Source organism: Endocarpon pusillum, assembly GCF_000464535.1.
Source record: "Endocarpon pusillum Z07020 unplaced genomic scaffold scaffold1719, whole genome shotgun sequence".
In the NCBI taxonomy this organism is placed as follows: Eukaryota; Fungi; Ascomycota; class Eurotiomycetes; order Verrucariales; family Verrucariaceae; genus Endocarpon; species Endocarpon pusillum.
In genome coordinates this window covers 94,585-114,719 of record NW_006916062.1, presented here as the reverse complement: position 1 = coordinate 114,719, position 20,135 = coordinate 94,585, and the positions used below count along the sequence as shown (strand labels likewise).

General features: G+C 49.5%; 3 protein-coding genes across 3 annotated transcripts; 2 read left to right on the top strand and 1 right to left on the bottom strand.

Annotated features, from left to right (window-relative positions):
* Positions 1-1,142: 1,142 nt before the first annotated feature.
* On the top strand, positions 1,143-9,666 carry EPUS_00878 (uncharacterized protein; the record flags this gene model as incomplete). The annotated part of the gene is made up of 7 exons (XM_007802437.1): positions 1,143-1,586; positions 1,643-1,968; positions 2,385-2,766; positions 2,814-3,246; positions 3,297-7,219; positions 8,443-8,678; positions 8,733-9,666. The coding sequence occupies 7 exons, from the start codon at positions 1,143-1,145 to the stop codon at positions 9,664-9,666; spliced, it is 6,678 nt and encodes a 2,225-aa protein (XP_007800628.1).
* A 1,001-nt stretch (positions 9,667-10,667) lies between these two features.
* Positions 10,668-13,015, top strand: EPUS_00877 (uncharacterized protein; the record flags this gene model as incomplete). The annotated part of the gene is made up of 4 exons (XM_007802436.1): positions 10,668-11,339; positions 11,397-12,032; positions 12,093-12,185; positions 12,560-13,015. 4 exons carry the CDS (start codon positions 10,668-10,670, stop codon positions 13,013-13,015), a joined length of 1,857 nt encoding a protein of 618 aa, XP_007800627.1.
* Positions 13,016-16,829: 3,814 nt separating this feature from the next.
* Positions 16,830-19,119, bottom strand: EPUS_00876 (uncharacterized protein; the record flags this gene model as incomplete). The annotated part of the gene is made up of 2 exons (XM_007802435.1): positions 16,830-18,621; positions 18,677-19,119. 2 exons carry the CDS (start codon positions 19,117-19,119, stop codon positions 16,830-16,832), a joined length of 2,235 nt encoding a protein of 744 aa, XP_007800626.1.
* Between the last annotated feature and the right edge of the window lie 1,016 nt (positions 19,120-20,135).

Genomic DNA, 20,135 nt, shown 5'->3' with positions numbered 1-20,135 from the left:
TGATCGTCGTAGCTGCTTCCAATACCAGCAGCTTTGGGCAGTGCGGCATTGTAATAATGCCTGGACTGTATCGGATGCGTTGGCCGACCCCAAGACCGTCATCCACTTCTTGTACCTGTCATCTCTACTTCCTGGAATTGCTGTTCTCACTCTCCTAATTATTGCGCTAACAGCATTGAGTCAGATGTTGCAGAGCACATCCGGGCCAAAGCCTGCCAGTTGTGTCTCGGAAAACCCAGTCAACCACATCAGCATCAGGAAGGATTCGAAACTCTGAGGTGCCACGGCAGGTTAGCAATGGTGGCTTCCCATGAATCTATAGCCCTTTCTGTACGCAGTGCAGCGCGGCTGCAACTCTTGCAGCGTGAATCTTATCGTTGACCATGAAAGAAACCGCGCCTGCTTCTCTAGACATCATCAAAGGGTTCGACCGTGAAACATTCAGATACTTTTCAAAAGCTAGAACATGTAGATGATGCGGGACACATCTGTGAGTCAATTTGGAGCAGAGCAAACCAGGACATGGACGTTAATTGACGAGCTAAGCAGAGGATGCCTTACTTGGACCGCGTGGGCAACTTTGATGGGCGAACTCAAAAGACACCACAGACATGTCCTCTCTCATCTATTCACCAACTTATCTCGGCAATTGATCCGACAAAAACATGATGCCTAGCAACACCTGCAGTAGCGGAGACCTCACTCTTGGGGATATGGGTGCAATTAACCGAGGTACTGGAGATATGTATAATGGCATTTGACAGCGATTCGCAAGATTCAGATTTCCTTTGCTCAGGCTCCGGAATACGACATAAACCGTCTCCCCCTCCGCTAGTTAACTAATTAGTGACGCCACTGTCTTCTGTTACTCGATTAAACTAGCAGCCTCAGGCTCCATCGGCTGCTCATTTAATTAACTTACCCAATTTAACCCATTTGAGGCTGAGCCTTCTTGGCCAGTGACATGGCTCCATATTTATATCCAGCTTTATGGTTTTTGAGAACGAATCCGAGGTAGCCACCCGTGTTGACAATTGCAAAAACGACAATTCCGCCGTCTCCAATATTGATCAGATCGGTAGTTCTCGTCTGTTGTGGCTCTTGCAGCATCCTAGCCGGCAGTTGATAACCAAACCCTGGCGATGGCCAACTTTTACCATCTGATGGGCGTCACGGAAGACGACTTCCATTTATCGCACCGTTTTGTGACTTCATGGCTACTCCCTCCTCTGCTGCTCGCGGTCCTGCGTGGTACCGTTGCTTTCTATGCCTTGACAGCGATCTTCTTCAAATTGGGCTGGCAAGGAACCCATGGTCTGGCTGATGCCAATGACAGCGACCTCAGCTACTTTACAAACTTGACGTTCTGGGGCATCGCGTTCTACTTCCTCTTCTCCGCCATACACACATATCTGTACGCCCGTAGAGGGTACGCACCATTGGACCGCTGGCCACGGCTGCTACAGGCCTTGCATAGCCTATTCTACACCACCATTGTCACATTCCCTTTTCTTGTTACGATTGTCTTCTGGGTTTTATTGTACGACGGGCCTTGGTTCCCCGTCGAGTTCGATGCTTGGTCGAATGTAAGCATTTCTATCCACCACAGGTTCAAGCCCTTGCTAATGGGGTTCCGAACTAGATCACTTTTCACGCACTGAACGCCGTATTCTGCACCTTCGAGTTGAGCCTACCTGCAACAAACCCTCCACCATGGTTGCACCTTGTTTTCATAATCCTTATCCTTGCTCTCTACGTCGCTCTGGCCTATCTCACCTATGAAACGGAAGGGTTCTATACCTACGATTTCCTGAATCCGGCAACAGGGCGAGGACGGGTTGCTATATATTGTGTTGGTATACTAGCCGCCATCATAGTAATATTTATGGTCGTTTGGTTCCTCATCTGGGTACGGAAAAGGTTCACTCGCACCGGAAAGAAGAGTCGGGCAGATATGTTGAATGGGAGGTATGGTGACCAGGAAATGTTCCAGACCCGTAGATAGTCTAGACAATATATTAATCGCATGAGCGTCATTATTTGAGCCTTATTGAACAATCCACATTTTGGGTGAATTTACCAAGCAGGGCAGGTGGTAGGAAGAGTGAGGATCACCAAAGAATTGCAAGATCCTCGCACATAAATTCAGCTCCAGCTACACCGCATGAAATGGTAAAGAGAACCTCAATTAAACGTCATGCTTCCATTACCGACGTTCCTGAAGTAGGCTACACAACGCCCTTCCTCTCAGCAAATCTCGTACTCCAGGAACGAACACCAGATACTTCGAGAAGCAACCTTGAATGATCCCCGCGAGCTGGGTTAGCATAACGTGTCGACGCCTTTGACAAGGCAATTAATTTCAGACGACTGACATCAAGCAGATGTCTAAGGAGTACATGCCGTGCCACCCGAAGCAATGCTGAAGAGAAGAATACTCTCATGAGCTTAAGGCTTGAGCCGGGCGAAGAGGAGGCCCGAGAGGACAATGACTTAGATCTACAGCAGCATCATCTCAAAGCCGGAGTGGAGGCGCAAGGCGCATCAAGCAATGCCTCCTCCGACTCCGACTTCGTTAGAGACGATTTGGACCTTGAAAATGGGGTACCCGGGGTCGATAAGCGGGTGATCTCGCAGGAAGAAATTATCAAAAGCGTGGAATCATTACAGGAAAACAGAACACAGGATCCCAGTGCGCAGTTGGTGGAAGGCACCCAGAGTGCGGACGGCACGAGCTCTATAGCAGACGACACCCCTTCCCTTCAGGTGAGTCCTCAATGGCCCGCCTTGTTAGCTCTTACTCACAACGCCAGGAATCCGTTCAGTCCTCATCCCCAAGTGGTGCCTATCCTCTTCGTCCATCAGGGTCCCGTTCTACCTCCACCACCGCTCGACGACCATTTGATCGACGTTTCCAGTCCCGTCTCTCGTCATCACCGCTGAATTCTCCTCGTGCGATCTCTCCAGCATTCCTGAGCACACACTCCAGACAGTCTTCTTTGGCAAGCATTGGCTTTCAAAGCTTGCCAGATCCAGACTCTACCTCGGCACCATGGGATGTGATCCGATGGACAAAATTGCGCAAATTAACAGGCCAGGTCTTCTCAGAGGTTGGGAGGAGAAATTTCGGCCGCTCAACCTGCTTGGCTGTCTCTACGAGCATTGTTGTAGGAACCTCCAAAGGCATCGTCCTATTGTTTGACTATCAACAGAATGCGAAGGGAATTATTGGCTTAGGAACGAAAGGTGGGTAGGTATTGGAGACATCTTTTTGGAACTATGGCTGACACTTACAGCCATCGAGTGCGGTCCAGTCACTTCACTGGCCATCTCCGAAGACAGCACTACCATTGCAGTGGGTCACGCTGAAGGCCACATATTTACCTGGGAGCTCGCCAAATCTACTCGACCTTTTTTACATATCCCACCTCTTGATGCGCACCCTGCTGAGAGCCGGAAAGTGGAGGGCCATCTTGCAGGTGTCCCTGTTATACACATCGGCTTTCTAGGCTTCAGGCATACTGCTCTTGTTTCCGCTGATAACCGCGGTATGGCATTCTCTCATCTTGCGACCCGAGGTATGGGTAGCGTTGGACGCGCCATCAGAACCACTCGAGTACTTGGTCGTTATCCTGACGTCCTACAACGAGGCCATAACTCAAGGAAACCAAGTTCAGTTCTAGCCTTCTCGACGTTGCCTTTTGGTAACGTAGAGCAAGCCACGAATGATCTAGGCTTGGTAGCTATGATGACCCCTTATCTTCTCGTTATTGTTTCCACGACACCAACTGCGCAGACTCAGCACAAGGCTGCTCGCCCGAAAGAGATAGCCGCTCACAGTGCAATGACTGCTGCGCTTGCCTGGTTCCCAGCGCTCAAGCTGAAAGCTCAGGATGCCGCAATATCAAGAACGAAATTAGTTTATTGCTGGTCCAATGTACTTACAGTATTGGAGGTCATTGAAGTCGAGCCATCAGAGCCTGGGGAAAAGGAAAAGCCGCTGGAGCTGCTGTTCAAGGCCAGGAGTAGGTGGAGATCGCAGGAAGCCATTGTCGCTGTGCAGTGGCTGAGCCGGTCCGTAATGGCAATATTGACGGTCACCCAGCAGCTTATCATCCTTGAAGACGTGTCGATGAATCCTACGGACTCATTCGACTTAGTCCAGAAACAGTTATATCATAGCGACCTATTTTCCCGGCAACTGCAGAGCTTAGTTGAACAGCTTGACGAAGCAGACTCTTCCATGCATGGCGTCGTTGCAGATGCCTTCTACATGAGCTTCCGCGCCTACAAAGGCAGGCTGTTCTTGCTTGGATTTAATGACCTGTTCATCGGCAGCCTTTCCAACTGGGCAGATCGATTAGTGGCAATGCTGGAGGCAGGTGACTTCATCGGAGCAATTCAGTTGGCAACGTCTTACTATTCTGGAATTGGTGAGAAGACAACTATCGGGCTACCAGAGGATGACAGTTCAAGACATGGGGTCGTTAAAGAAAAGCTCGTCGAGATGATGTCTGCATCCTTGAAATATGCTTTTGGTCATAATCAACAAGCTGGCACTGAACAGCTAGATGACTTACAACTCAATAAACTGGCAATCGCATGCGTTACGGCTACGTTGAGTATTACAGACACTTCTTTTCTGTTCGACGAAGTATTTGCCTGGTACGATGACCACGATAAAACGACCATATTCTTGGAAGTTCTTGAGCCTTACATAATAGATGGTCAAATCACTTCAATACCACCGCTGGCCCTTAAGCCACTGATTGATCATTATATGACAAAACACACTGCGGAATATCTGGAAGAAATAATTTGCCGTCTGGATACTTCGACGATGGACATCGATCAGGTTACCACGCTCTGTAAGCGTTACAACCTGTATGACGCCTTTCTTTACGTCTGGACGAGGGCACTTGATGACTATCTTGGTCCGTGCGAGGAATTGCTGAACCTACCGCTTGCGTCGTCACAGCCAAACGGTCATACAGGAGCTTCAAATCAGGCTCAACTAAATGCGGCGAAAATATTCCCTTATCTATCTTTCACTTTGACAAGTCGAGTTTATCCGACAGGAGAAGAATTGAGCTTTGAGGAGGCGCGAACGGCCAAAGAGCAGATATATGGATTCTTCTTTTCTGGTGCGTTAGATCATGTCTCTAGGGGGTCATCTGGTACCAAAACAGGCCCGTCATTCCCTCATTTGCGAAAACTTCTGTCCTTGGATACTGCTAGTAGCATGAGCGTTTTGAATGAGGCCTTTGAGGACAGTTATTTGAACAGGCCTGATGAAATCAGCAATGGTTTCAGCTCAGACCTTCGCTTGGATGCAACATCACAGCCGAAGAGTTTCACACGCCAATTCGTTATCAGTGTGCTACTCGAGGTGATGTCCTCCGCAGATCTTGAGCCCGAGGACTCCATCTACGTGGACATGTTCATCGCTCGCAGTTTACCTAAGTACCCTCAGGACCTTGTGCTTTCTGGATCAACATTAGACCAAATACTGACGCGGATGTGTCATTTCCCTAATGAGGACACTGCAGATGATTGTCAGCTGAGTGTGGAATATCTGCTCTCAGTCTACCATCCACCAGATATACAATCACTAGTGCCTCTTTTCATAGAAGCTCGATTTTTTCGTGTGCTGAAGTCAGTGTACAGATCGGAACATCAATGGTCACTACTTGTGCAGGTGTATTTCCAGGATGAGCAAGACCAAGCAGGAGTCTTCGAGGTCATACGTGCGTGTTTGCGGAAGGGTAGCTCCCTAAGCTCAAAAGAAAGGCGAGCAGTCCAAGCCGTGGTCAAAAGTCATGCTCTTGACCTGGCAAAGATTGATGTTACTCGAACGGTACTCCTCGTTGCGGACTGTTTTGCGGAATCACATGAATTGTTTCTCTCGTCTCTCGCAGCTGCACCGAATTTGCAGTATTATTACCTGAACAGTCTTTTGGAGCCTCAAGGAAGACGTCCGCCTAGTGCTGGATCTTCTGCTTCGCTGACCGGGCTCTATATTCAACTCATGTGCCAGCAAAATCCACTCCACGTTGCTGATTACGTAAAATCGTTGACAGATGTGGACCTTCAGCTTCGGGACGTTTTACCATCAATGGAGGCCAGCGGTGCCATCGACGCGGCTGTGATGCTAATGGCTCGCCAGGGTCAAGTCCAAGATGCTATGAAGCGACTGATCAAATATCTCAGCAGTCTAGAAGCAACGCTGACTGGTATCATGCGTAACCTGGAAGGATCTCCCGACGTGGCAAGCACTAAAGAGGCAATACATGATCTGCTGCAATCTGTCGAAAAGTATTCTGGGGTCGGAATTTGGCTTTGCCAACGTCAAACAGCAGCTACCCAGCGATCACGTCCTGTGCTTCCGGCATCGAAAAAGTCGAACACCGTATCTCGGACACTGTCCTTCGAAGAAACACTCTGGCTGCAGCTGATCAATTCGGTTGTGGACATTGCAAAGGACCTTACTCGACCAGAAACAGCCAATCGAGCAGAAACTGATGGGTTTGTGGATCCAGGCAGTGAGATTGCGTCTACCTTGCGGCTAGTCGTGCAAAATGTCTTCACAGCTCTACTCAAGGCGACAACGTCATCACGCAAAGGGTCTGGTGATCGCCATGATCTAGCTTTCTTGCAGATACTCCGTGCCTTCCTGACCCGAGCCGCAGCTTCGTCGCCTTCTCTTGCCGAATTACGAGCTGTGATCAGCTCGATCTTTTCAGCATACGCCTATGAAGAGTCACTGCTTGCTCTGTCAAACTCTATGCTTGATAAAGATCTGTTCGTGCACGTTGATGAGATTGCAAAGCTACGCCGCCGAGGTTGGAGGCCAAGAGGCCAAGTTTGTGAGATTTGCAGACGGCGAGTGTGGGGTCCTGGAGCCGGAGCTCAGATTTGGGAAGCTTGGTTGCAAAAAGAGGACCGGAAGATCCAGCAAAGCCAAGGTAAAGAGCACCTTGCGGGCCAGGAGGATGGGGCCAGTGCTTCAAGGGGTAAAGGCAAGGCGACAGAGGAACTGTCGGTCACTGCGGCCTCACAATCGGAGGCTGTAGACGGTGGAGAAAGGTTGGTCGACGCAGATCTTGGTGCGGCCCTAATCTTCGCTTGTAGACATCTATTTCACCAGACCTGCCTCGACCATCAGTTGGGTCAGGCATCTGGTAGCTCGCCATCGCAGGGGTATGAGCATCTGGAGCGAGTATGTCTGGTATGTCCTCGTAGTACATAGATCTGTTAGTCTTCATGTTTGAGCCTTAATCATGTTCCCCTGTCCGCCACATCGGCATCTATGAGTACTGTAGCACATATCTGGTGTAGCATGAAGTTTGTGCCAGGGAGACGAACATGTTATCAACGAATCAGCAGCTTTGGAGGACAAACCTTGAACTCTGACCCAACCTCCCGAGGCCCGAGCCATGCGACTAAGGCAGGAGGAGGAGTAATCTCCGCAACAGCATCCTCTCTGTTGCTCACGCGGCACACTTCGTCACTTTGCTCACCCTGGTCTCCAAGAAGAAAGAACTTCTAGAATCATGATGACGTTAAACGTCCTGCTGTGTACATCAGCATCGCCTTCTGACTTGTCAGGTTGTTAGCGCATACTTCCGTGTGAAGGCAAGATGATGCAGTTCTGGGCCTTGATTGGTCCGCATCACTCCAATCATATCTGGGCTCCACGCCCATCTGCCACTAATCTGTGCGATGCCTGGCTCTGGGCCGGAGGGCCCAAGGACCGTCGTTCCTGATATTTCTCAAGCACCATGCCATCATCACCTTGTGCCTACCGAAGACAATCGATTGCAACCCGCGGATGCAGCTCGGTTGCAGCCGCAGGATGGCGATTGCCTCCTCCCATTGGCCGTCCCTATCAGATACATCAAGTACATCTAACAAGGATGGAACGACACTGTTCCATTAACGGTGTAAAGAGTGAGGGAGTACTGTCGACCTACTCCTCTTCCTCTACGTGTGATTTTCACTGTCCACTCCTTGTCAAGCTACGGCATCCTCGCCCTTCTGCTGGCCTAAGAGATGGCAATCTTACAGAAGGTTCATTTTCTCCCCTATCAAGGTGTCTCCTGGTGGAACCCCTTGGACACCTACAAATTTACCCTCGAGTATAGAAGGACTATGATTCCCTGCTGCTCCTTTCTCCTTCTTATCTCTGAGTACTTCTTGTTCTAGATTTTGGGGCCCCATTCATTTGCCTTTGCAATAGTCGCTCATTGCAGCCATTCACTTCAGCCACTCATTTGGAAATGCTTGTATCTACGCTCCTTGCCATCGCTAGTTTTTTCTCCTATAGCACGGCGGGCTACGTGCTCCAGGATGACTACAGCTCCAGTTCCTTCTTCAGCATGTTCAACTTCTTCACTGTATGGGAGTCCCCACCTCTATTTCCTTGCCGTCTGACAAGCATAGGGTGACGACCCAACACATGGATACGTCAACTACGTCGATCAAGGCACGGCCCAAAGGGAGGGTCTGATCGGAGAACGAGATGGGACCACATATATCGGTGTTGATAGCACCAATGTGGCAAGCGGTCGAGGCCGAAACAGTGTCCGACTGACTAGCAAGAATGCCTACACGCACGGACTTATCGTGCTGGATCTGGAGCATATGCCCGGAGGTCAATGTGGATCTTGGCCTGCCTTGTAAGTCTTTGATGGCATAAATGAGAGAGGTTCAAGGCAATGACAAATTTACAGCTGGACACTCGGGCCAGATTGGCCCAACAGCGGCGAGATTGATATCATTGAGGGCGTAAACTCCCAAGCAGCGAATGATATGACCCTGCACACCAGCGCAGGGTGCAGCATCAGCAACACCGGTACTTTCAGCGGACAATTGACGACACCAAACTGTGATATTCAGGCTCCGGGTCAATATGCAAATCAAGGATGCCAGATCGCTTCCCACGACACAGCTACGTACGGAAAAGGTTTCAATGCAGGCGGCGGTGGTGTATACGCCACGGAGTGGACCAGCGATGCTATCAGTGTTTGGTTCTTTCGAAGAGATTCTATTCCGAATGACCTTTCAAGTGGTAACCCAAATCCACAGGTATGGGACAAGCCAATCGCCAAATTCCAGGGTGGATGCGATATCGATCAACACTTCAAGAACCACAACATCATCTTCGACGTGACCTTTTGTGGTGACTGGGCTGGCAATGTATGGGGTCAGGACCCTGTTTGCTCCTCGAGAGCTGCGAACTGTCAAGCATTCGTGCAGAATAATCCAGGCGAGTTCGAAGACGCCTTCTGGCAGGTCAATTCTCTCAAGGTGTATCAGTCGAATGGCCAAGAAGTTAATCAACTGGTGTTCATCGAGTCTTCTAATAGCAGTGTCGTGGTGTCTTCTCAGGTTGCAAGCAGTGCTGCACCAAGTCCGACCGACACGAGCATTACCTCCAGCATACCAGCCGAAAGCAATACTCCACCAGTCAGCCTATTCCCGACACCGACTTCGGCACCTACTCCACAGGCCACTTCAGTGCAGCGACCTCAGTACAGGACCGTCAGCGCGTTGCATTGGGGTCAATCTGGCAGCTCCAGCCCTGGACACCCAGCAGCCGCCCAAGAGAAGAGAAGCCAACACGCCAGACATTTGCTGAAACACCAGCACAAAGCTCATACTTGATCCCCACTGGCGAACAAGCCTGTACATATTTGCCCCGAGAGACCCTGTCCATATCACCGTCCAGAGCAAATAAGTAGATGGAGTCTTACACTCCAGAAGTGGATGTGTCCTCTCCACCATCACGCTCTGGCCAATGCACACATATCACTGCGTGCTCTTGACTGTATCCATACCTTCCTGTGCAATCTTCTCCCCCTTCGAAGTTGCAGTTCCTTTCCACCCTTTTGTCAGACCTTATTCTATTACTCATTCTGCTATGCCAAGCACCACGGGCGGCTAAAATCTTGGCAAGTGGCCACCCAAAATTATGTTAGATTTTCGTCCATGTTCTTCATCGTCTATTGTATATTCCACGAATCTTGAGCTGCTAGGGTCCTCAGATCTGTCGACGAGGGTGCCAGATATTGTGGATTGACAGGTGTCGTCCGAGATCTGATCTGCTTGGACTGTCCGCTAATGCAAAGATGACGCTCTCTAGTTGCACAACTAGTTCCAAGTCGGCACGATAAGGATGGCACACATTTCCGTATCTTTACCCACACCCGCCTGTCCGAAGATCGGGCCGGCAGGATAAACGGCCAGTGTAACAACAAGCCACCAAATGGCGCAATTGGCTCCAAAGTGAGCTCGAGATAGGTGACACAATCTATTTTGTCCAGAAGTTTCACCACTGTTTATCTTTATCTTTTCTTTTTGTTTTTTGTCCTTATGCTCTCTTGCGACTATATACTTCGTTCTGATATCAACTGTCTCCGTGCCACAGTGTTGCAGGAGCATAGGAGGGGCAGAGCAGGAGCAGTTGGCTGGCGGCTTGGCACTACTCGGTATTTATCTCATCCCAACTTGTACGTAGCACTTAGCTTCTTCATCTACTACTCAACTCACAATCATACACATACCCATACCCATACCCATACCCATGCCATTCAACACACAGGTTGTGATCTCGATTTACCTGGATTTTTTGTCCATCCTACTATAAACAGTTTCTCCTGGCCCGAATGGCTTCACATGTCTCTGAGAGCACCCCGCTTCTGCCCGAGACCGGATATTCGCAGGCGGCTGCTTCAGGGCTTTCGGACCACACAATAAAAGACGCAGAGAGTGGCTCCAAGCGATTATGTGCAGGACTCGCAACCACCAGGACTGCTGAAGCAAAGCTCCTGGTATGGAGCGGTGCACCACTCATGCTAACTTCTGTCCTACAACATTCATTCAATGTAACGACGGCCATTGTAGCTGGACACTTAGGGTCTTCGGAGCTTGCAGCCGTCGCGTTAGCCAACATGACCTCAAACGTGACAGGTCTCGCCGTCTACGAGGGCTTAGCCACAAGCTTAGACACACTGTGCTCACAAGCCTATGGAGGCCATAACAAGAAGATGGTTGGGCTGCATATGCAACGGATGATTTACTTCCTCTGGCTTGTCACTATTCCAATCGGCGCTGTCTGGCTTTGTTCGCCTTGGATACTGGGTGCCATTGTTCCCGAGAAAGATGTCGCAATTCTCGCTGCTTCTTACTTGCGAATCTACCTGATCGGGGCGCCGGGCTTCGCTACTTTTGAAGCCGGTAAAAGATTTGTTCAGGCGCAGGGCATATTCACTCCGTCGCTTCTTGTTCTTCTAGTCACTGCGCCATTGAACATTCTGCTGAATTGGATATTTGTTTGGGTGAGTGATGCCTGATTTTCTGGTGTTACTTTGCGGCGAATGCCTAAGTGTGTACAGAAGCTCGGTTGGGCTCTCCAAGGTGCGGCTGCAGCCATATCGACGACAAACTTGGTGCAGCCGATCTTACTCCTCCTCTATGTACGCTTTGCAATTCCCCACTCGCTACAATGCTGGCCTGGCTTTTCATGGAATGCTTTTAAGAATTGGGGACCTATGGTAAGGCTTGCGGTGCCAGGTATACTCACGGTGGAAGCCGAATGGCTAGCCTGGGAAATCCTGACTTTCTCTTCAGCTTATCTGGGAAAAACGTATTTGGCAGCCCAGTCCGTGCTCTACAATGTCAGTGTTCTCATGTACCACCTTCCGATGCCAGCCAGCATAGCAGCGAGTACCAGACTTGGAAACCTGATTGGTTCTGGCGCTCTTGATGCGGCACGGATCGCGGTAACAGCTTATTTTTTCATATTTTCTGGTATTGGTCTCTTTAACCTCTCCTTCCTCGTGGCTATGAAAGATGTTATCCCGCGAATCTTTTCGCATGATTTGGACGTTCGGAACGTCGTCTCATTGGTGATGCCGATTTGTGCCGCTTTCCAGCTGGTTGACAGTACGACCTCATTGTGTAATGGGCTACTGCGTGGCCTGGGGCTTCAATACTTTGGTGCATGGACAAATCTAGTCGTATACTATGGGGTAAGCTCCGTTCTTGTCTCTAATCCTATCCTTCCATGAGCTCCACTAATCAAACCCAAGTTCTCCATTCCTGTTTCACTCTGCCTCACATTTCGCCCGCCACATCTTGGACTCTGGGGTTTATGGATTGGACCGGCTGCTGGCCTTGCTGCGGTGAGCATTATCGACAGCATTTTCATCAAGCGCGTTAGCTGGAAGAAGTGTGTTGAGGAGGCTCGTCGGAGGTCTGAGTGAGGCCATTATACTGCCAGCCTAAGCATTGGACTTTGCTATCTATACTCCCATCTCGGCAGCTTCCGAGTCTGAAACACTTTCTTTATCATATCTGGGTGATGCCAACCTTTGCACTTTCACCAATCTGGAATCCTCTGACATACTTCAATCATGTTCAGTTTAATACCATTCTTAGGTTCTTAATCTTTTCCTCCATCTTGGACTGAAACAGCAAGCTAATACCATCCAGTACTTCGTCCAAGAACTCAAGACCTCACGATCACGTCTCTTAATGGTTACCTTATGCCTAGCAGAACAGCCTTGATATCATCACATCCGCCATAATCGGGTTCGATTTCTCCGAGCTGGAGTCTCATCTGCCGTCCGCGTTCCATCATGACGTTCATGACACAAATTACAAGAATGGACCATTCAAGAATGAGGCCACAGCATCAACGGATGTGCTTGATACGATCAAGATCTTCATTGATTCTGCACTCACCACTGAGTGGGAAAGAGACAAGTTCAGAGCTACGGGTCTAGCGAGCTTCAACGTCCGGCACCGTCACGCAGGCGACACACGACTTGGTCGCTTGACCGTTATCCCCGTCCTCATGGATCTCAACACCGTCTTCGAACGAGATCAGATTAAACGAGGTCTCGATGTGCCGCCATTGGTTACGCAGAGCCTTGATCAGGAAGGCAACGTCGAGGAGACGACAACCTGCGATACGTATGGAAACGTCACGGAAATGCCCTGGAGGGCCTGATCTTCTCGGTGCATTCACGGCCAACGCTGCAGCTAAGGACAAGAAGAGTTGTGCTACGACGAATACGGCGAAGGCGGGTGCAGAAAGGGGCGGGGGGGCCACGGAGTTGGATGCAGAGAGGATGCCTACTTACCACAGCTGGTAAGCTGGTTTGTCCCTTCATGCTCCGCTAAGAACGACGCCACCGACACCTCCTCAGTTCTAAACGCCAAACGCTCCTACTTTCTCATCTGCCTCCCCTGGTGAGAAGAAGAAAAGAGAAGAGTTCGGACGTCAAAGACGGACAATCCGACGAGACGAGACGTTCAAGCGCAACCTCCGCCGTGGCCATCGACTGATCCCGTTCCAACAGCGCGACTCCATCGAATATCCGGGCAACACTCCCAAACTTTCCCAGTACGCATCGCCCCGAGCATGACCGAAAGGGATCGACAGTTTTTCTTCTAGAAGATCGCGCCCCCACCAACGACCTCCTGAAGCGATGGTCATGGCAAAGAGACCTCGTGCTAGCTTCTACCATTCCTGCCCTCCACCCCCTTTCCCATGCACATCGAAGCCCTAGTCAGAGCGTTCGCGTGCTGAAGCGATGCTGGGGACTCCCCTCACCCGTCGGTTAACCCAACCTACTGCAAGTCATTCCTTTCTTGAAAGGCAAGTCTCCCGATGGGGAAAAAGCCCACACCTGGTCACGCCGAAGTTCTCTGCAGTTGCAGGAGCCTGAGCGGGTAAGAGGGGTTGGTTCGATCGGAAAAAGGCTTCCAGATAGACAACAGACAGCATGTCCAACAGCCGTAATCCATGACCACCATCATGCGAATCAGCCAAGTCGTAGAACCATTCGTTCCTGCGTTTCGCGTTCTGCGGGGGAATGTTTTCTGTTTTTGAGTTTTATCGATTCGTAGAACCTTTTTGAGACCTGATTTCAACGCTCGATTTCGCCTTCGATATTCGATATTTTGCTTTAACTACTCGGGTGCTGAGGCAGTGACTCCGCGTTCCCCATTCCTATTCCCGTCCCCCATTCTCATTCTACCCACCAGTGATACTTTTGACCTTGTACGTGGGTGCTGCGCACCGATTTCCGTCCCTGCTGAGCCGATGCGCTGCTCAACTCGGCTCTTCGCGCAATCGGTGCATCTCTTCCCTCCCCTTACCTTCCAGCTTCCCCTACTCACGAATCCAAACGTCAACGATCAGGTATCACTTCCGAGATTCGATGGACCAACAACTTCGCCTTTCGCGAAGAGCATAGCGAGTTGCCCTCTCCCTTCCATCCATCGGTATAGTCTCAATATACAATAATCATACGACACGTAGACATATCCCGTGAAATCATTCATTCCGATACCAGCCCCTCACCCCAACCATCTCCTACACTGTACTCATTCGTGCTCATCCTCTCACCAGCCGCTCGCTCATCGAGTCATCCTTGAGTTCTCGATTAGCCCAGCTCGCCAACACCTCACCTCACCTCACCTCATCTCACCTGATCTGTATGGGCTGCAGCCATGACGAAGAGGGTGTACTTAACAGCTTTTCCGATGAGATGAAGTGCTCTGGTGTCCTTTTGCTGACGATGATGATTGTCAAGCAGGCAAAAGTATGTCCTGTGAGCTGGGGGTTTTTTGGCTGCATCTTCTTTCGGTTCGGCCGGCAGTTTGAGTGGATTGCGTTTCGGAGCGCATTTGGGGAAGAAATCTTGCTGTCTGTCCGTGGAGTCTGATCTGTATACATATACATACACGGTCTTTGGTAGAAGAGCTGAATAACATCAATTGTAGGTCCAAACCGATTTTCTTCGTTTGACAGATGCTAACGATATCATCTCTTCATAGCGCAGGCCGCGCCGCGTTCGAGGAGGCTTGATGTTGAAGCCTCAGCAGTATGAAGGCGTGTCGAGTGAAGTAGTCCCGAAGCTGAGAAAAGTGATTGGTGGATTCACAGCCACTCAATCTCCCGGATGAGATCGTTCTCCGCCAAATGCTTCGACGTCGAAGCATTAATGGTACTGGTGCTGAGGCGACGGCAGCCTAGTTTTTGGTTTGTGCAGAAACTGTGGTTCAATGTACGCAGTATGGTAACGGTTCGTGGTGTGAATAGCTGTTTTCCAATGCAAGGGCGCAAACTGGTTATAGTCGGCAGAATGGTTGAGGTTTGAGAGATAGTTGGACAAGCGATACCATGGCAGAAGAGTGTAGGCTAATATGCAACGAGAGTTGAGCACCAGGACGTTGGAGAGGGCGTTGCTAGATAGTTTGGGAAAGAATCAACGCAGTGGCTCGCTTGGACACGGACAATATATTCACGCGGCCAGGTAGTCATTGACCCTAACTCTCCCGCTTTCATCTGCGCCAAGCCGACCAGTAGCTATGAGGCAAAGCAGCGGGAAGCGTGTGGAGAGTGGTCTTGGACCGGAGCGTTCGCGTTGTCAAACCGGGCATGATGCTTGGGATATATGTTGACGATGTTCTGGAAGGCTCTCCTTAAATGTGCGTCATCCTTGAGACTGCTGCATGTCTCAGGTTTCGTATGAGAAGACGAAGGTTGGATCAGAGGGTAGCTCGTATGGGGGAGTGAAACCATGGAGTATCCCAAGCATCGATTTGAAATATTTGATCTGCAACTTGGAGGTGTTGGAATGCTGCGAGAGCCAGCTGCGAAAGGATCTGGTCTTGCTTTCGCTTGGACTTCTTACCCTTTGTAGGCGACAAATCAATATCATGCTGAGGGACGCATTCTTCATGTCCGATCTGGGTCTCTACCGCGTCAAGCTCGCAGCACACAGGGCTGAGGTCTCCCTCGGCAGCCAGGGTGTCCACTCAATTCAATCTAGTCAATTCAATCTAGTCAATTCAATCTAGTCAATTCAATCTAGTCAATTCAATCTAGTCAATTCAATCAATTTAATTCTGTGCCTCAATGGTACGTCAGTGGAGTGTAGGATGCCCTCTTCTATCTAGCTGCTAAGCTACTGCTAATACTATGCTACTAACTGCCCTACTTGGCAGGTGCCTCTTTGGCGCCGAGGTAGCGCTAGAATAGCGCTCTGTTGCCAGGGCGTGTTGCTGACGTGCCATTGACGTGCCATGGCCATGCTGGTGCTATGCCAGTGCCGTGGCCGTAACACTCAATCAATTCAATTTGGCATCTATAGAATTGTCAATTCAGTCAATTTGTATGTGTAGAAGAAAATTGGACTAATTCTGAGCTAAATTGGCTAGTAATTAGTGATGAAGTGGATAAGTAGAATTTTATCTATTTGTAGAATCTATCTTTAGAAGAAAGAGAGGCTAATACAACTACGTAGAATACAATCATATAACGTTAAGGATTTAGCCATATATATATAGCTAATTCTAACATGAATTAGTATAATAACAAGGTTGAGATACAGACGATGATAAGTAATATCAATAAGCTCTATTTAGGTGCTAATAGTTAAAATACAGATATATCCTCCTACTAGGCCCCTTGTCACGGCTGCCATGCTTGTCGCCCGCTAGCGCTAGGGCGCCGGGTATTGATTAGCACTAGACGTTAGTAAGGGGCATGCTTGCTATATAGAAGCGACCCCAGGGCCCTTACCGTCGGCTCTGCAGTCTTAGGATAGCACTCAACATGGGCTGAAGATCTCGCGCACTCGTCGCCTGCTTCCAACGTGACACGTGACACCCCTTGTCCTTCTCCTCCTCTGCCTCCTCGCCGCTGTCGAAGTCGAAATAGCGTATATCCATACAAATTGATTAAATTGTCAAATCAGTCAATTCAATTCAATTCGAGGGCGCTGATTATGTAATCAATTCAATCCGAGGCCTCAAATTGACTGATTTGAATTGATGGATACCCTGTCGGCAGCAATGGACCATTCGCCTTTAAAGTGAAGCCCGAAGCATATCTCCTGCTTTCCCCAAATCTTCGATCTATGGTCTGAATCTTGAATTCCGTGTCTCATGTGGTATGCTCCCGCTACACATGCATCCTTTGGATGCACCTCTTGTCTCTGATTGGTATTCGTTCCTGGCTTGTGATGCCTTAGAAAATCAATAATCTTGGTTCGTTGTAGTCGATGCAAGACGGCTTTACTTTCTGTCTCGTCGGCCACATGCAACATCACGGCTTCCGAATCGTCCTTGCTAGCTGAAATGGGTCGCTTGTTGGCGTTTGGGAAAACAACATCTAGGGCTTCCTCGCTGTTTGTAGCAACTTCGCGCTGCTTACGCAGGATCCTCCCATGGGCTTTTCGATCCAGTAAATCTAAGAGAGAAAGATCGTCCTGGCTAACTGCGAGGCCATAAATTTCAAACTTGAGGTGCTGATATTTAATACCAGCACGAAGCAATTTCAGCAAAGCAGCGGTGTTCCTCTTTGGTCCCTTAGTGACTGCCATGAGCACTTCATTCCACAATGGCACTTTAGCACGGATTTCCAAAGTCGTCTGGGTCTGCTCCAGCATCAACATCAGCAGCCATTGCTCTTCTTCCAAGATATCAAAGGCTAAGCGCAACGATGAATCATTATTCGCAAACATCGCTAATGACCACCCACAGCGCACAAGAATGGCCGCATGTGCTCTGCGTAAGGGTTGGAGGCAACATAATTTGTACAATGCATCCTTACCCAGAGCTGTGACAGCGTCCGTCTTTACTTCATATCTTGTTGCATGCCTCAGCAATGCCAGTAGAGGCTCAATACTAACACAGCGTTCAACAGCATACCTGAAGGCCGAAAAGCCACTCTCGTCCTCGTCAGTCATGGAAACTCCGAAGTCCAGCAAGCTCTGTATGCAAGTTTCACATTGATATTGAACTGCTTTGTGTAGTAAGGTTTTTCCGTTGTTTTCACGGACGTGAGCATTGACATTTTGATACTGGAGTAGGAACCGCACAGCTGGACAACAGTGACTTATGGCAAAATGTAGGGCCGTCCAACCTTGTCCAGGCCTCACAGCGTTGATGTCTGCTCCAGCGTCAAGAGCCTCCGCCACTGCAACCAGGTTGTTGTTAGCTGCAGCATCAAGCAGTTTAGCATTGATTCTGAGTTGCTCTTCCATACTTATAAGTCCACCCTGTAGGCTGGCTCTGAGGGGTAGCCATCGCGAGGACAATAGGGTATCTCTTAGATCCGTCACGACACCAGAGCTAAAGACCTCCGACGCAGCGTCGGTTGCCACCAGCATTGCGCCCCGGTCAATTGTTTTCATATGCTTTATGGTTGTCGCTGCTGTAGACCGCCTCTTCCTGGTATTTATAGACGTCTCGTGGATCGAATCACAAACCCAGGGCTTCTTTGGAAGCATGTGATAGCTAGCTATTGCTCCAGCCTGAGTCAAGGGTAGAACTCCGTCTAATTCCTGCGCTGGTCTTGGCCGTTGTAGCGCAGAGAGCGCCAGACGCTTGTATACAGGGGCAGTCAGTAGATCGTTGATAAAAGCAAATGACCTTTCCGACCAGACACTGCTGGTATCATCTTCAGTCCTTGACGCGTTGATGAGTGAGCTTGGTGAGGATGCAGGCCCACTGAATACAATTGTCCACGCGCTTTCCTCGTCCTTTCTAAAAACGGGCCTCAGACATTCACATACCAAGTCCCGAGTCTCGGGTTGAGGTCTAATTCGTATTAGTATACCCCCAAAAAATCTGGTTTGTCGCAAGGAAGACTGACAAGGTTGAGGTAGCAAGCAGCAGATGTAACGAAGAGACTTGAAGATTAAGCCTCACGCAGTGGTCTCTGAGTGTACTTTCGTTCAGCAACGCTCTCAACGTTCCAGAGGCAGATTTTTGTCCAGGTATAACATGAGTAAATGGTTCGAGATCCTGCTGCAAACTGCCGAGAATGACCCGGCCGACGTCAATGGAAGCCATAAGCTGTTCGTAAAACGAAGAATCGAGTCCATCGGTGGGACAGCTCTGTGCCTCACTCCAGGCATGAATTCGCTTCCAAGCCACCTCAACAGCTTTACATGCTCCAATCAAGGAATAAATCAGAGCAGCATGTTGCCTGTGTGTGTTTACCACCGTCGTGAGAGTTCTACCGACACCCACAGCCAATGCCGCCAGTGTCACAGTTGAGGCGGCAATACCCAGAGTTGCAGACACCGGTTCCATATCCTTCAATTAGCAAGCCGTGTTGTCCGAAAGTGACCTGAGATATTGGACTCAGCAAGTCCTAGGATGTCGTCACCTGGCTTAAAGTATGGCAGACGGGCCGAGGAGATTGAAGTGGATTACTTGTCAGTGCACCGAGAAACAACTTGGTTAGCAGAAGCGCGAACAAAGAGAAAACAGTGAAGAGAGAAGACGTAGGAAAAGACTGAAGTTCGAATCTCAAGGGAGTTGATCATGAAGATGAAGTCTTGCAACCTCGTGGGACTAGGCATCGCCCCCCTGCTCTCTTTTCAACAGGGCAGACATGACAAGGCTGTCTGGCCTCCTTCTCGGTCTATTGACACTAAGAGTTAACCATGACAGCCTACTTCAGGCATCCAGCATAGGCAATTATCGCAATCGCGAAAACAGGAGAGTAAAGAAGAGAATGAATGTGCAAGGCGATGTTGATGGAGAATTGTCAGACATAAGTTAGTTTACGGTCCTTTTGGTCGGAGGTCCAACAAGAGTCTTCCCGAAGACTGGGCAACCACAGCCGAGCTATTGCGGCAAAACCTACGTCTTTGTGGTTGAAGACAGCCTCGTCGTTGGCCCTACTCGAATACGTGCTATCTAAGCAGTAAAACATCGTCCCTGAGCGGCTTAAAGATGGATACAGCAATATGTGATTTCATCAGATGTTCGGTCAGAAACTCCATCATCCCAGAGTAAGGCCGTACGCTCATAGTTCGCATATCAGAACATAGCCTGCTTGGGAAAACCACGACAAGGTTATTCTTACATCAAGTGTTTACATTCACGTCCAGGATCCGTAACCTATGTCCTTCAATACTCATCGAAACTGAACCGCCATTTCGAAAGTGGTCTAGGCATGGTAAAAGTTGGGAGAGGCAGAGACCTCCGTAAACCGTACCCTGGGAGCACACCAAGCTGCCCAATCAGATATGCGAAATGAAGCATCGCCTTAGCTGTCGACTGAGTCTGACCACGGCCTTCTGGGAAGTCTATCAGGCTTC